This window comes from Sinohyriopsis cumingii, chromosome 8 (genome assembly GCF_028554795.1).
Source record: "Sinohyriopsis cumingii isolate HCF-2022 chromosome 8, ASM2855479v2, whole genome shotgun sequence".
Classification (NCBI taxonomy): domain Eukaryota; kingdom Metazoa; phylum Mollusca; class Bivalvia; order Unionida; family Unionidae; genus Sinohyriopsis; species Sinohyriopsis cumingii.
The window spans coordinates 98,849,187-98,868,730 of record NC_142968.1 but is presented as its reverse complement, the minus strand read 5'-3'; the positions used below and the strand labels follow the sequence as shown (position 1 = coordinate 98,868,730).

Sequence of the window (19,544 nt, the reverse complement as noted above, 5' to 3'; positions counted from 1 at the left end):
TACTGAATGGAATAAGATATCACCTAAACTATATCGAATGTAACTTTAGCATGATTGAACTGTCTCAGATAACTACGATCTGAATAATGTATGTTGTAGGGCTGTGAATAAGATTTAGAAATAAGATAATAAGTCTAACAATTTTCAACATGATTATCAAAATGTTTTCTGACAGAAACTTAACTGTGAAATTTAATATACAAAACGAAGCTTGCAAAGGCTTGAACTCGATCAAAGGAGAATTTGGCCACATGATTTCAACGCATTAGCCACATCAGTGAGTGAACCAATGCTTTCCTCACATTTTATCCTTTGCCAATAACGCATCAATGGTACAAGAACCCATGGCAATCACCATAAGTCCATATAGCCAAACTGGTGTGTAATAGACATCAGGTAAATATGCTCAAAATTTACATAAACATGCCTTCATTCACAAACAAACTAAATACTCTCAAACACGACTATAAATAATGGCGACGGGAGTAACTGTAGTATTTAAAATAACCAAAGAGTTACATATACATATTCACATCAAACATGTTGTTTTTATGCAACAATGAAGTAGTATAGTTGTCTCTGAGAGACCTGGATCGCCCTCAGCTGTTTCGAGTTAGAATATTATTGTTAACATGCCACACAACTCTTCACATTCTTCTTCTTAAACGTCTTGTGGTAATGTATTAAACAACAGGGCTTTTTTGAAGCCTTTATTATAGATTCACCTTTTCCACATGGCGGTATTTGAGATTCGTGTGATTGTCCATATGTGTTGGCATGCATTTGGTAACTCTGCATTGAGCAACATGATAAAAATAATGGTGGAGGATTCTCCACTAATGCCACCCTGAAAATGTATGTATAATGGGCTAATGCATCTCTATATTCCCACTAGCAAGTGATTAAGCCTTGAATGTAAGTTTCCAGCAGCAAACACGCCTATTATACAATTCATTTATGACAAGTATTGGGTCCACCTGTCAGAATCACTTTCGGCATATGTATTCATATCCTTGAAAGTTTGTATGGTTCAGTGCGAACATGGAAACAGTTCCTGTACAGTACACATGACTGGACTGACACAATTATAGTGTGACATTACTACCAATGCTGATGTGGCATGTTTCATACACTAATTATAGCTGCCATCCTGGATGGTGATTTGGAACTGGATTAAGGCGCATAACTAGAACATGTTCCGTAGTACGGAATAATAGAATGATGAAGGTATTCTTCAAGTTGCGTAGTGAACAACAAAGAAAGTGGCTGTGTATATTCAATGTAAACACAGGTCACAAAATCATGGACTGATTTTTCACATGTCAAAGTTGATTGCCATACTAACAAAAAAATCATTAAAACAATTGGTTTGAAATGCATTATGATTTTCGTGTCAAAAGTGTGTGCATAAGTTCACCTTGCCTTATCCAAAGCAATCCTCATCTTCTTCGGCAAAATTGATTTCTTGTGCAGTGTTGTAGATTATTGATAAATAAAGTTGAATCATTGTATCCAAGCAGTTGTATAAGGTATAGTGGCACCTCCAATGTAATTCCATCTGTGTGCCATGTATGCCCATCACTTTTAATTCTTATATGTGCTTCCCTCCAGCATATTATATAACCATCTTAAATTTTGTAGGGTCCCATTGATACCCGCAATGTCACATTTATTTAAACCTCCTTATTGACACTATTGTTCAATTTCTCAATACTACTAAAATCGCACTGAGTATATACGACCCATATATTTATAGTTCCACAGATGACCATACCGTCACATAATAAACCACTATATTGAACCCACCGCTTTAACGTTACAAACATGTTTATCCTAACCCCATAACGGTAAATACCCGCCCCATGTTATAGTGACACCAGTAATTGTAAATTTGTATAGATTGTTATAACGACATAGATTTAGCCATAATGGTCCATCCCTATATATTACTTTGGTGAAATAAAGATGTATAGCTCGAATAAAATACAACTGCAGAATTTCTTTAATTATATGTTTTCATAGTTTCGTGGTTTTCAACAGCCTTGTGTGATTATCAAGATGGTGATGATAACATATTTTTTCTTTCGTTTATATTGTATTTGCAACAATCATTCTCTATTTTGCTTTGTTCTCCATGGCTCTTTCGGGAATTGTAAAGTTCATGCCTGTCCACTGTTCGATGCCGCCTTCCCGTCTGTTTTTCTGTATGTCTCTTTTCTCTTTCCGCTCACAGTGACTTGTATGATTGTACTTAATAGACCTGATTAGCGCGAGAAATGACCAAACCATCTTAGTTTGCAATTTTGTTGCTGGTTTTTAACGGGTTTAAGCTCATCTTCATAAGGTCCGGTTTCACAGTGGATTCTAGTATCCAGCTGCTCATTAAAGCCGAGGTCAATATATTAAATTTTGTATGATCCTTCGATAACATCTTATTTTTCAGTCATGGATTCTTCTCTCTAGCTCTGCTGTTATGGTCCATGTCCCACATACATACATCATAATGAACACTACTAGGAAGCACATTAGTTTGATATTGGACCTAAGCGTGATGTTGCTATCCTTCTAAATAGTTGATCAGTTGTTGTCTGCGAGTCCTGGAAAAAACCTCGGGTTTTCAAAATTCGTCAGAGGTTATAGAACTTAGGTACGTCAAGCTTGGCATTGTTCCAGATAGATGTTGAAGTGATTGTTTAGGTGAAGGCACCCCTGTCTGACTTCGTGACTCTGAACCACTCACCTATGTTGCCATTGACGAGAAGTGCACTAGTTGCCTTGTGCTATAGGTTTGCTATGGCGCTGATTAGTTTTGCGCTTGTGTTGCACATCCGCATGATGGCCCTCAAGGCTGCACGTCATATCTTGTTGAAAACCTTCCTCAACTCAATGCAGACACGATATAGGTCATGTTAATACTGTATATATTTTTCACAGAGGATTCTAAGAGTGAAGATATGTCTTGAAATGATATGTACTGCTCTGTAACCGTTCATCACACTATTTAAAATCTATTTTAGATGTATTATGTATCAGTAATTGTTATAAATCCCTTAGTTACTCATTGTGTTAACATAAATAATACAGATATGCAGAATGTAGAACAAGCTTGCATCTTACATAAAACGTTTAATACCAATAGCGTCGCAATTTAATGTTTGTGTCTGAAGCGATTCTAAAAGGTTCTGATTTGTTAAAGGCGCAAAAGAATATAAAAACAGCAGCACTTGTTCATGTAAGAAAATGTAACAACAAGGAAACTACCAACTTCATCGCCCCACCTTGAAACTATACCACATGTACGTATTAGCACATTTCATCTGCTGAGGAGTTGGTTCTCATATTTTCCCGATACGTTATTCATCATCTGTTTTACCTGCTCTAACCATATCCTTGTCAAAAAAATATCAGATTTCAAGCGGTTTCAATCGAACATTTGGATCGCAAACCCTAAGTTGTCGTTAGCAAACATCTTAGACAGTGGGAGAAAGTAGATTGGGGAATCATTTATTTCTTTCACTGGTTGTAAATAGTATCCTAGTTAAAATATAAATATTTATACCTTCGTCAAGATAAGGCTAGTGGTTATCTTCATGTTGTAACTAACTCAATGTTTCACAAAGAAGTTGTTTTCGACCAGCGATATATTGCAGAAGTATTCAGATTCTTGAACACAGTATGTATCCAAATGCATTTAGTCTATGAGGAAAGAAAGGCACATATACATTGATTACATGGTAGATTTATAAATAGACTTAGGGTCAGCATATTTACTCTGTAGGAAATAGCAGGATACTCCGTCCAGCGGACAGACGCTAAAGGCTTTCCACAGTCTGCAGGATTATCCAGGGAGGCAATCCGAAAGTTTTCTTTGTATTTTATAAATGGTTTGCAGCTCAAAGTTGGTGGATCTGACAATTTTAGAGATAAGATATTATAGACAAAAGTCAAACATTCATATACACAAGTATTTACATATCAGGACATACATATATATATATATATATATATATATATATATATATATATATATATATATGTTGCTTAATCAAATTATTATAAAGTAGTTGAATATTTAAATAACGACATAAATCATTGTGTAATTTTAAATGTACTACGACCCAGTTCCATTTCTCAGTAAGTCATACATTAAGCGATTGTTTGGGTCAATTAGAATCCGAGCCTCATACGACTATTTCCAAATATCAGTCATACATTTTAGAAATCAAAGACAGGTTAAGACTAATAAGACATATATGTTTCGTATTGCAAAAAAAAGGGGAACATTTGTTATGATTGCTACGGGTTTTAAAACAAACAACGTAACAAAGGGAGAGCTTTTCCTAATTATCTTATTAAAAAAGGGCAAGGTCACAGCCACATATTAGAAGTCTGGCGCTAGTCTGGAGTGACATTCGTGTCAGACGTTTCTATATCACTTATTGGCGACTCTACCAAGTCTATCCCTATGACAATATTATTGGACAAGGTACTCGGAAGTCTTTTTTAAGTAAAAGTGCTCTTATTCAGGGTAATGAGAGTGGCTTTGTTAAGGTTCTTCTGCAAGAGTTCAAAGCCAGAACTGTTTACCGTTCGACTACAGTTTTATGTTGGAAATCGTCACGTTGTATTACAATGTAGGTCAAGTAACGTGTATAAATAAGGACTAGATAAACAAATAATTATTCGATCCTGTTTTAGGTAAATTTGTGTCAAATGTGATTCGAGATGAATTATTTATTTATTGAACTTGCTCAAATGCCAATTGTCTTTGGGATTGGATTTATGTACAGTGCATTTTTTGTAAACTACATCTTGGGTTCCATAACTTAATTATAAGAAGACATTTAAGACTATTGGCATTCATTCAGAACATTCTATATTTTTGAGCAATTGATTGAACATTACAGATTGAATTCAAAATAATGTAAGTGGCTCTTACATTTATTGTAGATAGGTGCATTGCTTGTTACATACTATAAGACATAGAGTCGTACCCGAGAACTGATAAGATAAAAATGTAGTGAAAAACAATGTACCTAGAATATGCACGATAGCATAACCAAATGCTCTTATAAAGACATCATTTGTTTCAAGCTAATTGATAATAATTTAATGTTAATCAAAATAGTTGGTGTCACCTGTTTACAATGCAAAAATGGGAATTGAAAAGGGATTTATATGAGGAATGTTGAGAAGGGAACTATAAATGCATAGATTACTGTTCATGAAGTTATGCAGTTTGTGGTGAATGGCAATAACTTTAGAATACTACTCGTCGTCTTGTTACTAACGAATAATAGTCCACAATATATTGTTGCTCTTCCATGGGATTTCATATTTAACGTACTACTTAAAACGAACTTGAAAGCTGTAGAAAGACTTATACAGACTGTAAACATGTGTGCAATACGATAAGAATACATCTGAACAATTACATAATCAGTTAATGAAAAATAAAGAACAGAGTTTGTTTGTATTTATTACAACACCACGGTCAAGACCATTATCCACATATCCGCTAATACAAGTTTAATTAAACTAAGAATTAATTCCTCCACTATCGTTTGCATCTGCATATTATCCAAGCATGTGATCCAGAAAGTGTTTCAACTCTGACCCTTAATATGGATTTCTCTAATTGTTTCTCGCTGAGGAAACATTTTGCAAACACTTTTTAATATAAATTTTTTAATGCGACTTTAACAGTACGATATGAAGAAATGTTAAATATACACAAAATCGCATTTAACAATTTATATTTAAAAGGATTTATTACACTATTACATTAAAACAATTCAATTATGTAATATTACTTTGAATATAACTTCATGCATGTTTAATAAATAGCCAGTTTAACAAGATATATGAGATCCAGGACGGACAAAGTATATCAAGGATGTAAATTGTTTGTAGATCGCACAAACATGTCATAGTTGACCTATTATGCGAGCAATTCGGGTCCTCTGTTCTAACCATTGCAATCCTACTTATTTTATATTTAATTGTTCTTATCTACAGTAAAACCAGTGTAGACCTTGCACACGAGCTGTTGGATGCTGTTATTTTTTGTGTGAGTATTTGTATATAGTGACTGCGCCTTGAAAAAGAATTAAGTATGCTTCGAAAGCGCTTGTACTATCCTTTTTAAAGTTCGTAATATTTCTAGCCCAAGACATGTGCTGGATTGATTTCCAAACTGAACAAAGATATACTAAATGAAAGCAGTTTTCTTTTAACTTGATTCTTCGTTTCTTGTAGATAAAAAAGCCATATTAATTTGTACTTCAGAAATGAGCTTGAGTTTCGTTTATGTGCTTAAAAATGTATCTGGTCATTTAACGCAAACAGCTTTTTATTTACCTATAAAAAAGGGAAAATATAGTTTCAGTTAATGTTTCTTGAACTGTGTAGGCACATTTGTGTTGTTCCTCTATCCGTATCCAAGAGTGTTCTTGTGAACATGTCATACTGTGCGTAATAAATCAATTTATCATCTCTCTCTCTCTCTCTCTATATATATATATATATATATATATATATATATATATATATATATATATATATATATATATATATATATCCATGTGTGTGTCTGTATGTGTATCTGTGCTTATATGAGCATGAAATGAAATCAACGAATATGTTAAAGAGGAATTTCGATCCTGACATTGCCAGTTCCTTACTTAATATGAATATTAAAAAACAAATATAAACGGTTTTCAAACACTTATCTTAAGAAAAGATTATGCTGCCCGGTAATATCGTGTTCCAACTAGTTTGATAAAGAATGTCGCGGCAAACGTTCCTAACTTCCATGCCTATTTATGGACTTTAATTCGCACCCGGCACTTAGCATCCGCTTAATTGCCTCCTCTTTTTTGTGAGACACCTTGTCCCATTTTCATAAACATGTTTTATCTGTAAACTGTTTCTCAACGTCGGTACTCGTGAAGCTTCATTTATCCAAACTATACGCTGTAAGTTTTTGACATTCATATCAATGCCAGAAACAAGGTTTACCGTAGGAAAATATTGCTCTTTCGCTACTGGAATATAAAAAGGGTTGTTTTACGTTGTACTTGTCGTTTAATATTAACTTGTCTGTGCTTCTGTTAAAAAAACATTTTCAATATACTTTCATGTTGAGAATATTGGTAATCATGTGTTTTGGAATAATGTAAAACGACGCGGAATTAAATATCGCTTCATAACAAATACCTGCGGTTAAATTCACCTCTTGTGGGCTCAATACATGTTGTGACTGTTACACGTAAAATGTAGATTTAGCAGTATTCCATCTCTACTCCTCCCTTATATATGTATGGTCTTTGAAGAAAGTACGTATAGTCATAAGCACATAAAAGTTAGTATTGGATATGAGCACTGGTGCATAAGAGCGTGGCAATGGTGCTGTTATTTACCATTGGTTCCATTCTTTTCAGACGAGAAATGTATATTATTCACTACGTTTAAGGATTATATATGTGTCTTATGTCATTCTATATAAATTATTTCATTCAATCATGTATCTATGCATACAGTGTGGTGTGCGGGTATAAGCTCTTTCTTCCCTGTTTAACCTTATTATTAGTTAATCTTGGTTTTCACGCGCTATTGTTGCATTGAGAAAAAATACGTTTGACAATGAATATGCAAAATACTAGCATGGTCAATTTTCCCAAAAGTCTTTTCTCAAAGAACGAGAATACAAATCAACAATAATTACATAATGAGAAGAAACATGAAACGATTTAGTACTGAAATTTGTTTTGTATAATAAATTGATACATTGCAGTAAGTACATATACAATGTCTGGACTAAAAACATATAATTGAGTACTCACAAAGTGCACATAACTCAACTTCTTCTCTCTTAGACGAATTCTTATATAACAAGACATATTTGGCTTCGTCAGATGCCTGAAAGTCTTTTAGCAATATAGTTCCATTTTCCAATGACACCCTTTGCTTGTGTGAATCGTGAATTATTTCTTTTATGCTAAAATTCTGCATGACCCACAGAGCAATCAGATCTTGTCTACCGGCAAATGATTTGTAAAGGGTAATTTCCTCCTTGAAACTGGTAGATATAATGTTTTGAAACACCTCAACGGGATCTCTTACGCATATAAATTTAAATCTAACTGTTGTATCTGAAATTGAAAAATATGTATGAAATATCCAATATAAAATTTTGGTTTTTGAAACACCATCTCCGGCAAACAAATATCAGATAAATAAATAAATAAATAAATAATACTAATAATAGTATTAATAATAATAATAATAATAATAATAATAATAATAACAGTTGTAGTAGTAGTGGTAATATTAATGACAGCACCAGGAGCATCGACGGCTATAATGACAGCACCAGGAACATCGACGGCTATACCAACTCTGTGATTAAAATTCACATTTGCAACATAATCGGCCACGTCAAGTAATAAAAGAGAGCTGTAGTAAATACAACACCACCCATAACCCGACACGGTGGATGATGGGGAGCAGGGGCTATCCAATCATCCTTTTCTTGTTATAAAAGTCAGAAAAGGAAGTGTGAAGGGAATATAAAAGTTATGTTATTAACGTCTGACAAACGTTAGGCGGATTAGATACAACGCATACATGTGCATGTTTGTCTGTCGGAAGAAACAATAGTAAGAACAAGACTGACTCTTCGGACTACACTATTAACATTCACCTGAAATATCAAAATCTCCACCTCAAAACAGAATACAATAGACGAACCTGGAACAAAACAAAACTAATGGCGTTTAGTCAAGTTCAGAAATATAGAAAGGTGTAAACGTGGATCATTGAACCAAACAGATTAAATAATGTCAAGCAACAATAAAAGACTTCATGCATTAAAGGAAGTAAAGTACCAAATAGTCATGGCAACCCGATACAACGTACACGATGTACTAATAACATTATACTGAAACATCTAAGATATAAAAAGTATGTTCGAGAGTGATGTGACAGTAAACCAGGATCTGATCTGTAAACATTTAAACAAACTTAAAATAAAATGAAAGTCATCTCACAAAGCAAACCCATATTGCAGAGAAAAGAATCAAATGATAAAATTGGAAGACATATTATAATTGGTCTAAATATCCACTATAAATATGGTAAGCTGGTTATTAGCAGAACATCATGTCAGTAATTATATAATCTAAACAGCGAGTAATTACGAGAAGTTATCGAAAAATTGCTGGTATATATGTGCGTAATGTCATTAAAATCGGTAGCTAGAAATAGAAGACAGCATAGTACAAATAACACATTTGCTACGGCCAATAAAGAAAATGTTTGAGCGGAAATGATCATAAGGATTTTCGACGAAAGTTGCCAGTAACACAAATTAAGCTGCCTATAGATAAAAGCGTCATCCAACATTAAAGTGTTAGCCAACGATACACGCGATTAGCATAGGTAAATTAAAAAAGGGTCGTTGCACAAATTTGCATTCCTGAATTTTGGAATGTCTGCGGCTAGTCCGTAAAGTTTTAAACATGATGAGATTCATTGCATGTAGTAATTTATTTTCTTGAGCTTATTATGATTGCAATCCAAACTATTAAAAAAGGAAGGACTCAAAAAAATATTAATCATTTACTGCTGACGGATGGCTTATAATATACAAGCAAATGGAAGCTGAAGTAGAGTATCTCGTGCACACAGTAATAATTCTTCTAAAGCTATTTGGAATGAACAAACGTGTTAAATATTACAGATGGTCAAATGGCATAAAAAGATCAAGCAAGGGAATATATGAAGAATAAACGGATGTTGCAAAGTAACAGTCATAATATTTGCACAGTCTCACTTATATGGATCGTATCTTGCATCTTGGACTGAACCGAAAGAATGCATGGAACTGAATGAGTATCCATGATGTATTGAAACGAATGTTTAATAAGATAAGATATGAATTCATAACATTGGTGCAGGAAAGGTCTTTCAAATATTGCTATACCAAATACAGACTATTTGAAACAACAACCTTCGGTAAACAACAAAATGACAGTTTCTGAGAGAACCAGCGCATTGGCTAGTATGTTTACATCTGGATATGACTTCATCCGTGAAAAGTAATATTACCAATAGAGGCACTGCTGAGAGTAGATAATCGTGGTCGACAAGGTAATGGAGAAGCAGTGGATAATATGTCTGACTTCTGTGCAGAGTTAGAAAGCATACTGATAAAAAGGCGAATAAACTAGTCTCTGCGTTTATCAACTAGCACAATTTGAATACAAACACACACTCGCCAAGGTTGCTCCTGATGTTCACTGGCAACATTCTCGCTGTTATGGGATGAACCACAGAGACAAATGATACCATTTTCAAACAGAAAAAAATACTTAAAAACTCATAGAAGGACAGACAAAATAATACTTGACAAAAGCGGAATCTGGCGTACATGATAGACGTTGATGAAAGAAGGAAACAGATAAATCAACTAAGTACAGTGGTCTTGCCAAACAATTTAAAAATGTATAGAAAACCAGACACAGCTAGAATACCGATCTTGTTGGAAGCATTTGGATCACAATTATGAATGCAGCTGGAGAACATATTAGTTTCCAACAATAGCATGTACAATATCTGCCTTTAAGCATGTTTAGTGAATAACACTATACTACCCTATTTCGTATATATATATATATATATATATATATATATATATATATATATATATATATATATATATATATATATATATATATATATATCGAAGAAATGGCATAATATAATTTTGACGCTTCTTGTTTGAGAGACAGCTATATTTTAAATTCAAAATGTTCTTTTTCTGACGAGTTCAGTGATAGACGCTGCTACGGCCTATTGCCTTGTTTCTAATAGTACGAACATACACGTCCACATCTGGGTTATGTTCCTCACCATGGTTTTAAGTTGTATTTGTGTGCGTATATATTAGCGAATCGATACAAAACATGTTTTGAAGCAAAGTCCGTTTTATTTTCTTGTGAAGTAACAGCATTACTGAATGTCGGAATTAGTTCACCGATGCCATTTTTCACAAAGTAAATTAAAAAGGTTCTGGTTAGAGCGAATACTGATTGTTTTCTTGTATTTCCTATCACGACAAAAATGTCCATATTTTCTTTTTTATAGTCAGTTTTCTCTAGAAGATTGTCTCAGGTGAGAGCGAAAGGATGAAAGTGGAGTGAGAGAAGGAAATAGACATACACTCTTCTGTTAAAATATAAAGATAAATATACGTTCATAAACTCATATATCTTTTGAATTATATAATAGAGCATATGCCATGTATTTAAAAACGTATGAAAACGTAATTATATCACATTACCGACCTGTACACAATGCAGCCAATACAGTTACCGGTAAGAACAAACAGCAAAACAAGGCTTTGACCATCTTGTTAATCTGCAAGTAAGAGAAAGATATTATTGCACGTAGACAGGCGCAAACATTAACCTATTAATTATAATGATTGTCAAAATTCAAGTTAAATAAATTCATTAAATAAATTATCACATGCACATTATCGATTTCTTTTTTGTTCTTTTAGTGCATTTGTTTTTGTTTTGTTCTGTTTCGTTGGTTGTTTTTTTTTTCTTCTTCATCATGTAGCATTGGGAAAACTTGCCAGTCTTTTACAATAAGATGACTTGGTCTAATCAGTTGCATGACCTTTCGTATGAGTTTGTTTAAAGCTGTGATAAATTCGCATTCACTCTTAAGCAATTAGACAAAATGATATTTGATAGAAAAGGTAACTCGATATTTATCCAAGCGATTTCATTCGGTAACAGTTATATTATAACCAACTTGTGCTAAGACAATGAATAGGAATTTCAATGCAGCATGCAAATATTATAATAATAAGTTATTCAATGAATCAAACAAGACGATTCTCACTGCAAGGAATGAATTGTTCAGCAAATCACTAGGTTGAATATATAATTTGTAGAATTTTGGTATAATCACGCGATTATAATATAAATAAAATACACCTAATTTGCTTACTTGTTCTAAGTCTAGAACATGTTGCAATGGAAACGACTTATTTTCTTTTTATTTTATTTTGTTGTAACCCAGGTCCCATGTAAGCTTGATACTAAAGTGGGTAAATATCACAAACATGCCGCATGTGTTCTTCTAGAAATGCATGTAAAGATTTCATTTTAAATGGTACGTCCATATATACCATATATCATCAACGACCATGTCCTCGGCGCGAATAATCTTGCCGTGTGCAACGATGTGAAGATTGAACAGCAATACACACCCTCTGATATTGATTTCTCGAGACTGGCACAATAACGCAGACGAGCTATATGTCACCCGACAATACGGACACGTGTGAAACTTAACCCGGAATAACTGCTGATTTTTCGTGGGTTGGCGAGCGAAACCTTGCAAATGTTCATTGGACCTGTTGTGCCTATGACCCGTTGTGGTGTGATTAATTTCGGGACAGTCTAGTTTCCTCACAATTGACTTTGGTACTGAGGGATGAAAAGTATCGTTCGAATTTGGACACGAACGTGATCGCATACACGCAATCATGGGAAGCAATTTAGCTGCTATAATATCGAATACAATGTCAAAAGACGACACATCGATTTGTCAGCAGTTGCTGACCGGCTAAATCATAAACACAGAGACATTGAGCTCGTTAATCACAGACTAATTGTAGATATCTATGATGTATAACACACCGATAATGATTTCTTAGGGGCTTCCTACTCTTCATTAAATCAATGCCACGATGAAGCTTGTGGTTGTAGATACAACCTGAGAGTGACTTCAAGAATCTCTTTTTCGTCAATCAAGCCACAATTCCACATGGCTTTTTCGATACCGAGGAATCCTGCACACTCAAGATCTCACTAAAGTCATTGGGCGCTTATTACAGTTAGTATGATATCCGATGGCGACAGTTCGGAGGCATTGAACGAATAATACACCAGTGCTCTCGTCGAATGTTTGCACACGCTGAAACGTTTGTGGACTTCTCACGAGGGCGAACGGCATTGAATCAATGATGAAATCCGCTTGAGGGTTGTGTCGGTGACCGACAAAATGTCTGAATCATTCATACGGATATACAAACCCTCACTAAGCTCTACAGTCTGGACCGAATCTTTGCAATGCGTTGTTAACATCACACAGTCGTCCCTGTGAAAGGTGTGTTGCCGCTATGAAGAAAATGAGATTCCCATATCGCGCCTGAGGATTACCTCAATGATCCGGGTTAATCTAATCCGTGACGCTTTCAGGTGTTGTTACTGTTTTTGTTTAGCCACTGGAAGCATTGCCTCTTAAGACTATGCATTATTCGGGCTCTGTCAGAATGTACCGCAGGATGATCTTATGTCGAATAATAATCCCTCGCATGTGTATCCTACATGCAAAACTCCCTGACTCGCACAAGTACATGTCCCTGGTAAACCAGAACGGGCACGTGTTGAGCCTGCGAAGAGAGACCCTGAAAGATACAACTGTATAGTATAGATCGAATTGATATTTAATAGAATGAAAATCGTACGCATATGTGTAAGACTTGTTCGTGTTATCGACGCACGAAAAAACGTTTACGCGACATATTACATAAATGGTCTTGGCGATATCGTCTAGTGATTCTTCACATGCTTACCAAAGGTATTCGCGGACTGATCGCGCACGCGGAGCAGCTTGCTAAACAAGTTGCAATGCGATCCAATGACAGCATCAAAACCTCCCTCGTGGTCGATTGAAAAATCTGGGATCGAGGGCGTTTTAATTGTATCTCGGTCGAGTAAGACAGTTAGCACAGCAGACATTGGTAGATAAAAGGTTCAAATTGCGTTTCCATCCACGGCAACAATCCCGACTCAAGTTAGCAAAATCAACAAGTAAGTTGCTAAAAATAAAACAGCTGTGTTAGCACATGTCAATATAACTTCAGTACTTTCGAATATGACAATGGGGAGCGGATTATGGTCACTTTAAAAGTATTACACGACACAACCAGACGACACAACCAGAGCAGCGCAAAAGGAGATTTGGCCAGCTATGCTAAGAAAGCCGATTTGGTTTGGTTGGGCAGCCGAGTTGTTGTTCTCGATGTCATCAACTATCATAGACACACCAGGTGAATTTGTTTTCGGAGTTATCTCAACAGGAATCAATGTAGAATACTTTACAAAAGAATACGCTTTAATTCGTAAATTCTTGCGTCGGCAGACGGTCTCAGAATGATTGCATTACCAAGCTGTATTCTGTTGCTAAGAAGATCAGACATTTACCACTGCGGAGTTATAGACTGTGCTGGCGTAAATTAAAAGCTTCCAACGACTTTATATGCTGATACCAAACCGGAACGCTAACGCTGTCGATACGGAACAGACAAAAATATGTGTAGTGTGGTCCAAGTCATGGTGGATAGTAGCATTCTTTCTGGCTCTCGTTCCATTTGCTTTATGTTAAAATCTTTCTCGGCTTTTTGAACTCCCTGTCAGACAGCTAGGTGCCAAGTGTAACGGTCGCTAGCACAGTTCTCCTAGTCGTTGACATTGAAGTTGGCCACCTTCATGTTCTTATTGCAAACATATTTGTAGCACAGATGTGGCCGTCCAGTCGGTTTTGCACCTTCTGCGAACTCCCCGTATAACAGGTCCTTTGATCTTCTCAGTGAGGTTGGAGTTGTTCCAGACCTTATGGTTCAGTCTGTCCATTGCTGCTGATGACTTGGCAATCCATCCGTTCACCTCATAATCAATGCAGAGGGAGCTGGAGATGGTGGACCCGAGGTATGTGAAGTTCTCAACAACTTCCAAGTTGTACCCATCGATGGTGACGGATGGAGTGGAGTCTGCGTTCTGCGCCATGGCGTTCATTTTCTTTATGCTGATGATCACTCCAAACTGCTTACAGGCGTGGCGGAGGCAGCATACCACAAACCAACTGCTTCAGTCCATCTTACGTGTGTGATGTCAAAGCGAAGAGCAGTTCACGGATGAGGACCTCTGTGACTTTAGTCTTAGCACAGAGACGGGCGATGTTCAACAGCTTGCAGTCAACCCTGGTGTGGATGTACACTCCCTCTCTGCAGTCTTCGAAGGCGTACTGGAGAAGCATGGAGAAGAATATGGCTATGAGCGTCGACGCAAGGACTCGGCCTTGATTGACTCTGCTGATGACTGGGAAGGCCTCCAATGTTGCGCATTGCCGTCATTGACAGAGAACTCTCCCGACTGAACATCAACATTGTCTGCCTCCAGGAGATCCGACTGGCTGACAGCTGCACCATCAGCGAAGGCAACTAAACCTTCTTGTAGCAAGGGACGCCCTCAAATAAACCTAGGCAGCACGGTGTCGGATTTGCTGTAAATAATACGCTAGTCGCCTTCATTGAACCTCCGTCATCAGGTACCTGAGAGAATAATTGACCTCCGGCTATGAACATCCCAAGGCCCAGTCAGCATCTTCAACGTGTATGCCCCATCCCTCTGCTCCACTAACGAGGAGAAAGAAATATTCTATTAGGCTCTGGATCAGGCAATATCCAGTATCCTCAACACTGAAGGCCTCTACCTACTAGGAGACTTCAATGCTAGAGTGGGAGCTGACCACGATGCCTGGCCCACCTGTCTCGGTCATCACGGAAGTGGCAATATCAACAGTAATTGTCAGCGACTGCTGCAGATGCGCTGCTCCCACAGCCTAAGTGTGACGAACACTTTCTTCAAATATAAGGAGATCCACCAGGTGTAATGGAGACACCCACGTTCATGCCACTGGCACCAACTAGAACTCGTCATCACCAGGCGTACGGAACCCGCCAGTGTCATCCTCACCCGCAGCTACCACAGTGCCGACTGTGACACCGACAATTCCCTCGTGGCCAGCAAGGTGCGAATAATAACCAACAACATGCACCATGCAAAGAGGAAGGGACGAAACGCATTATCACCTGCTGTGAAGCTACCCAGAGAAAAGACAGCAGTTCATCATCAAACTGCATGAAGCTCTCACTAAAGCGACATCTGATCACACCATCGACTCCAAGTGGTTCCACCTCCGTGACCGTGTGTACACTTCAGCCATCACTGCCTACGAGAAGAAGGAGAGCAAAAATGTCGACTGGTATGAGGCCAACTGGGATAAGATGGAGCCCGTGACTGAGACGAAGAGAAAAGTCCTGCTGCCATACAAGGCTGCACCTAGCCCTAGTACACTACAAGCCCTCAGCACTGCAAGGAACAAGACACAGCAGACCGCCCATCTCTGCGCCAACACCTACTGGTTGAACCTCTGCACCAGTATACAGACAGCTGCCGACACCGGAGATGCAGTAGGAATGTCTGAGGGTATCAAGAAAGCTACAGGCCCCCCACCTTCAAGACCGTTCTCCTCAGGTCCAAGACAGGACAATTCATCACAGAACAGGGAAAACAACTGCGATTATGGGTCAAGCAATATCTCGATCTGTATGCAACCCAAAACATCGTCATCGACACCGCCCTGGGTGCTATCTCAGACATGCCAGTAATGGAGGAACTAGACACGCCGCCCACCCTGGAAGGCATCGATTGTCTTGCATGTGGGAAGGCTCCTGGAAACGACGGCATTCCGCCTGAGATCCTCAAGAGCGGGAAATCAGCCCTGCTTCAGCCCCTGCACACACTCCTCTGTCTCTGTTGGGAACACAGGGACACACACCCCAGGACACGCCTGGCACTAACATCGTCACTTTGTAAAAGAACAAAGGAGACCGTAGAGGCTGCAACAACTACCGGGGCATCTAACTCATCAGCATCGTCGGAAAGGCTTTCGCCCGTATTGACTTGGTGCGCTTGCAGACCCTAGCCTCTCGCGTCTATCCAGCTTCCCAGTATTTCGAGCCGGCAGGTCAACTGCAGACATGATTTTCTCACGACGCCATTTGCATGAGAGGTGTCGCAATCAGCAGATGGCCCTCTACATATCCTTCATAGACCTGACTAAGGCGTTTGACCTGGTCAATCAAAGTGCAGAAGACGGGCTCCACCCTACGACTGATCGCAGTCGCACATCGTTCCACGAGAATAAAACTGAAATTCGAGCCCTTTATGAGAATTTGTTGCTAGGAATCGGTTGGACCACTACATTAATTATATTGACCTGAACCAGGCTTTGAAAGTTTGTAGTCAGGAAACTTGAAACAGAAGAAAAAAACTTTTATTGTTCAAGCCAGCTCAGAGAAGTCGGAAGCTTAATTCAAGGTAGTTATCAAACGAAACCCCAATATAAATTACATCGTACGTTAACTATGGACAAGAACGTCCCCTACGTAAAGTATTGTCATCAAGACTCTGCTAGAGATTTACGTCTTGGATCTGCATGGACCCATAGTGGAATTACTTACGAAATGTGTCGACTGAAATCGGCAAAATAAGAGGGTACTAATTGATCTTCACGACACAAATCACGAAATGATATGAACGTTTTAGAATATGCCATCACTTGTTTAAATATGAAGATTTTAGAATATGCAATCACCTATTTAAATTAAATGTGTTCATGACCGTTTAAGACATGTTGTATCTAGAGATTTGCACATTTATGACACTGAATAAGAGGAAATTATTTCAGTGGTGTGTAAGATATAATGCAGAAAATATGGATGCAAAATGCGGAATAATTATATGGAACCTATGTGCAGTTTGTAGTTTTGTCCATATACGAGCCTAATAGATCTCTAAATTCAGGATTACAACTTAGTACACAAAACAGAACATCGAGGGAAAAACTGAAAAACTTTAAACGACGAAGAATTTGAAATAATGGAGATAAAATATTAAGAAAATATATTTAGTGTTTGCAAATTCAACTGTGGAATCTGAAGAAAATAAAACCTGCAAACAGTGAGCATGAAGAGCAAAAATCTATAAAAGCAGTTAAACTATTTATGCCAAAGAACAAAAACTCAATATCCGGAGCGCGCCGGTGGCATGAGCCGTTAGTGTTCATCTCGGATGTGGGAAGACTCTGGTTCGAACCCCTGTCGAGTCATACCAAAGACTTAACATTTTTACTAGCAGCTGCCTCACTTGGCACTCAACACTAACAGGTTAATTTTAGAATTGGTTGGCCTGGTGTCAATTTGACTTGGTGGGATATGATGCTTTGTGTCGGCAGCATGATGCCCCAATGCTAGACATGCTAGATAAACTGCCACACCGCTGACATCGTGGCGATATGACTGGAAAATTGTTAAAGCTAGGTAAAAATCCAAATCACGCACAAACACACACTGGATTTCCAGATATAGTAGCCCCTGCAGGTTCAGGGTTGTAGAATTGGCTTGACGCATCCTCGATGCGCGTTGCAAGTGGCGACCGAGTGGAGGTAACCTTTTTGCGTGCGATGCGGCCAGTGTCCGGGGAGGAAAGGATATTCGTAGTTGAACAGAGGCTTTAAAATACAATACACTACGTTTGCCTCTACCTATCTAGATGGGTTGTTCATTTACTTGCTCACATGTTCTTTTCTTAAGCTTGTATCTCTCTTGATACCCTAGTGGCTACTTATAGTCTATGCGTTTATTTGTACTTTTACATGCTCTCGAAAGACTTCCTAAAACGGGTAGATTAACTGGTCAATCGGGAGGTAATTCGGTATTACTCTTATGTATATTTGATTTAATTTATATTTGATTTCATTTAAATGTTTGTAGGTTTTAAAATCTTTTTATTTTTATTTCATTGCATGTCAAAGTAATGTAATTATGTTTACTAGGAATATGATACTTTCCAGAAATTAGTTTGACCTGATTGTTTAGTTGTAAGCACCAAACTTTGTATCTTTTGCTGGCCTAGTACCTGGCCTTGATTGAGAATAAAGCAAAACAATTACTTTTTTAAATCCACTCTTAACGTGTGAATGATAATAGTGAAATTGAGGCTGGAATGCGTGACCTTAGACATGTAAATACCTTCTAAACTGTTCTGGAGTGCGATCACGTGACCATCATACGGGTACCTGTTTTGGGCATTATTTGACTGTATAACCTTTGTCTATATAGAAATAGTCTCAGCTTAGGATTTTACCTTTACACTGGAAAGTGTGTTTGTGACCATTTGGAGTTATATTTTAATTTGTATTCAAATTATTTGGGTTCTAAAATATTAATTCTTCATCCTGGAAATATTTGAATATTCATACAGAATTCTTGGATAAAAACATTAATTTAAATTGTATTCGGAATTGAAACACTTCAATATTATTTTATGTGGTTCTCAAAGGACAGTAAACACATCAGCGCTGTGCTGACTACAGTGTACGTCATCGGCTTCCATTTTGGATTCTTCTTCAGGACTCGAACTTGAATTCATCTGAACATTTCATTACTATGACTTCTAAAATTTAACTCGTGGATTATTCTTGGATTATATTTGGATTTGATTCTTAAAACCTCAAGTTCTTATTTTTTACTTTTACAGTGTTTTTCCAGAGAATTAAATTATTTGTTAATTTTTTTGAAAAGCTTGTAGTTTTCACACTTTCTTTTGTTACTGTTT

General features: G+C 37.2%; 1 protein-coding gene across 1 annotated transcript in view; it reads right to left on the bottom strand.

Moving 5' to 3' along the window:
* LOC149794220 (uncharacterized) overlaps positions 1-19,544 on the bottom strand; it is a 40,038-nt gene that overhangs the window by 10,677 nt on the left and 9,817 nt on the right. Inside the window, exons 2-4 of the mRNA XM_089968335.1 lie at positions 11,349-11,421; positions 7,845-8,153; positions 3,772-3,908 (exon numbers count right to left, since the gene is read on the bottom strand). Coding sequence (XP_089824461.1) covers positions 3,772-3,908; positions 7,845-8,153; positions 11,349-11,412 — 510 coding nt within the window. The 5' untranslated portion in view covers positions 11,413-11,421. The remainder of the gene's footprint in view (positions 1-3,771; positions 3,909-7,844; positions 8,154-11,348; positions 11,422-19,544) is intronic.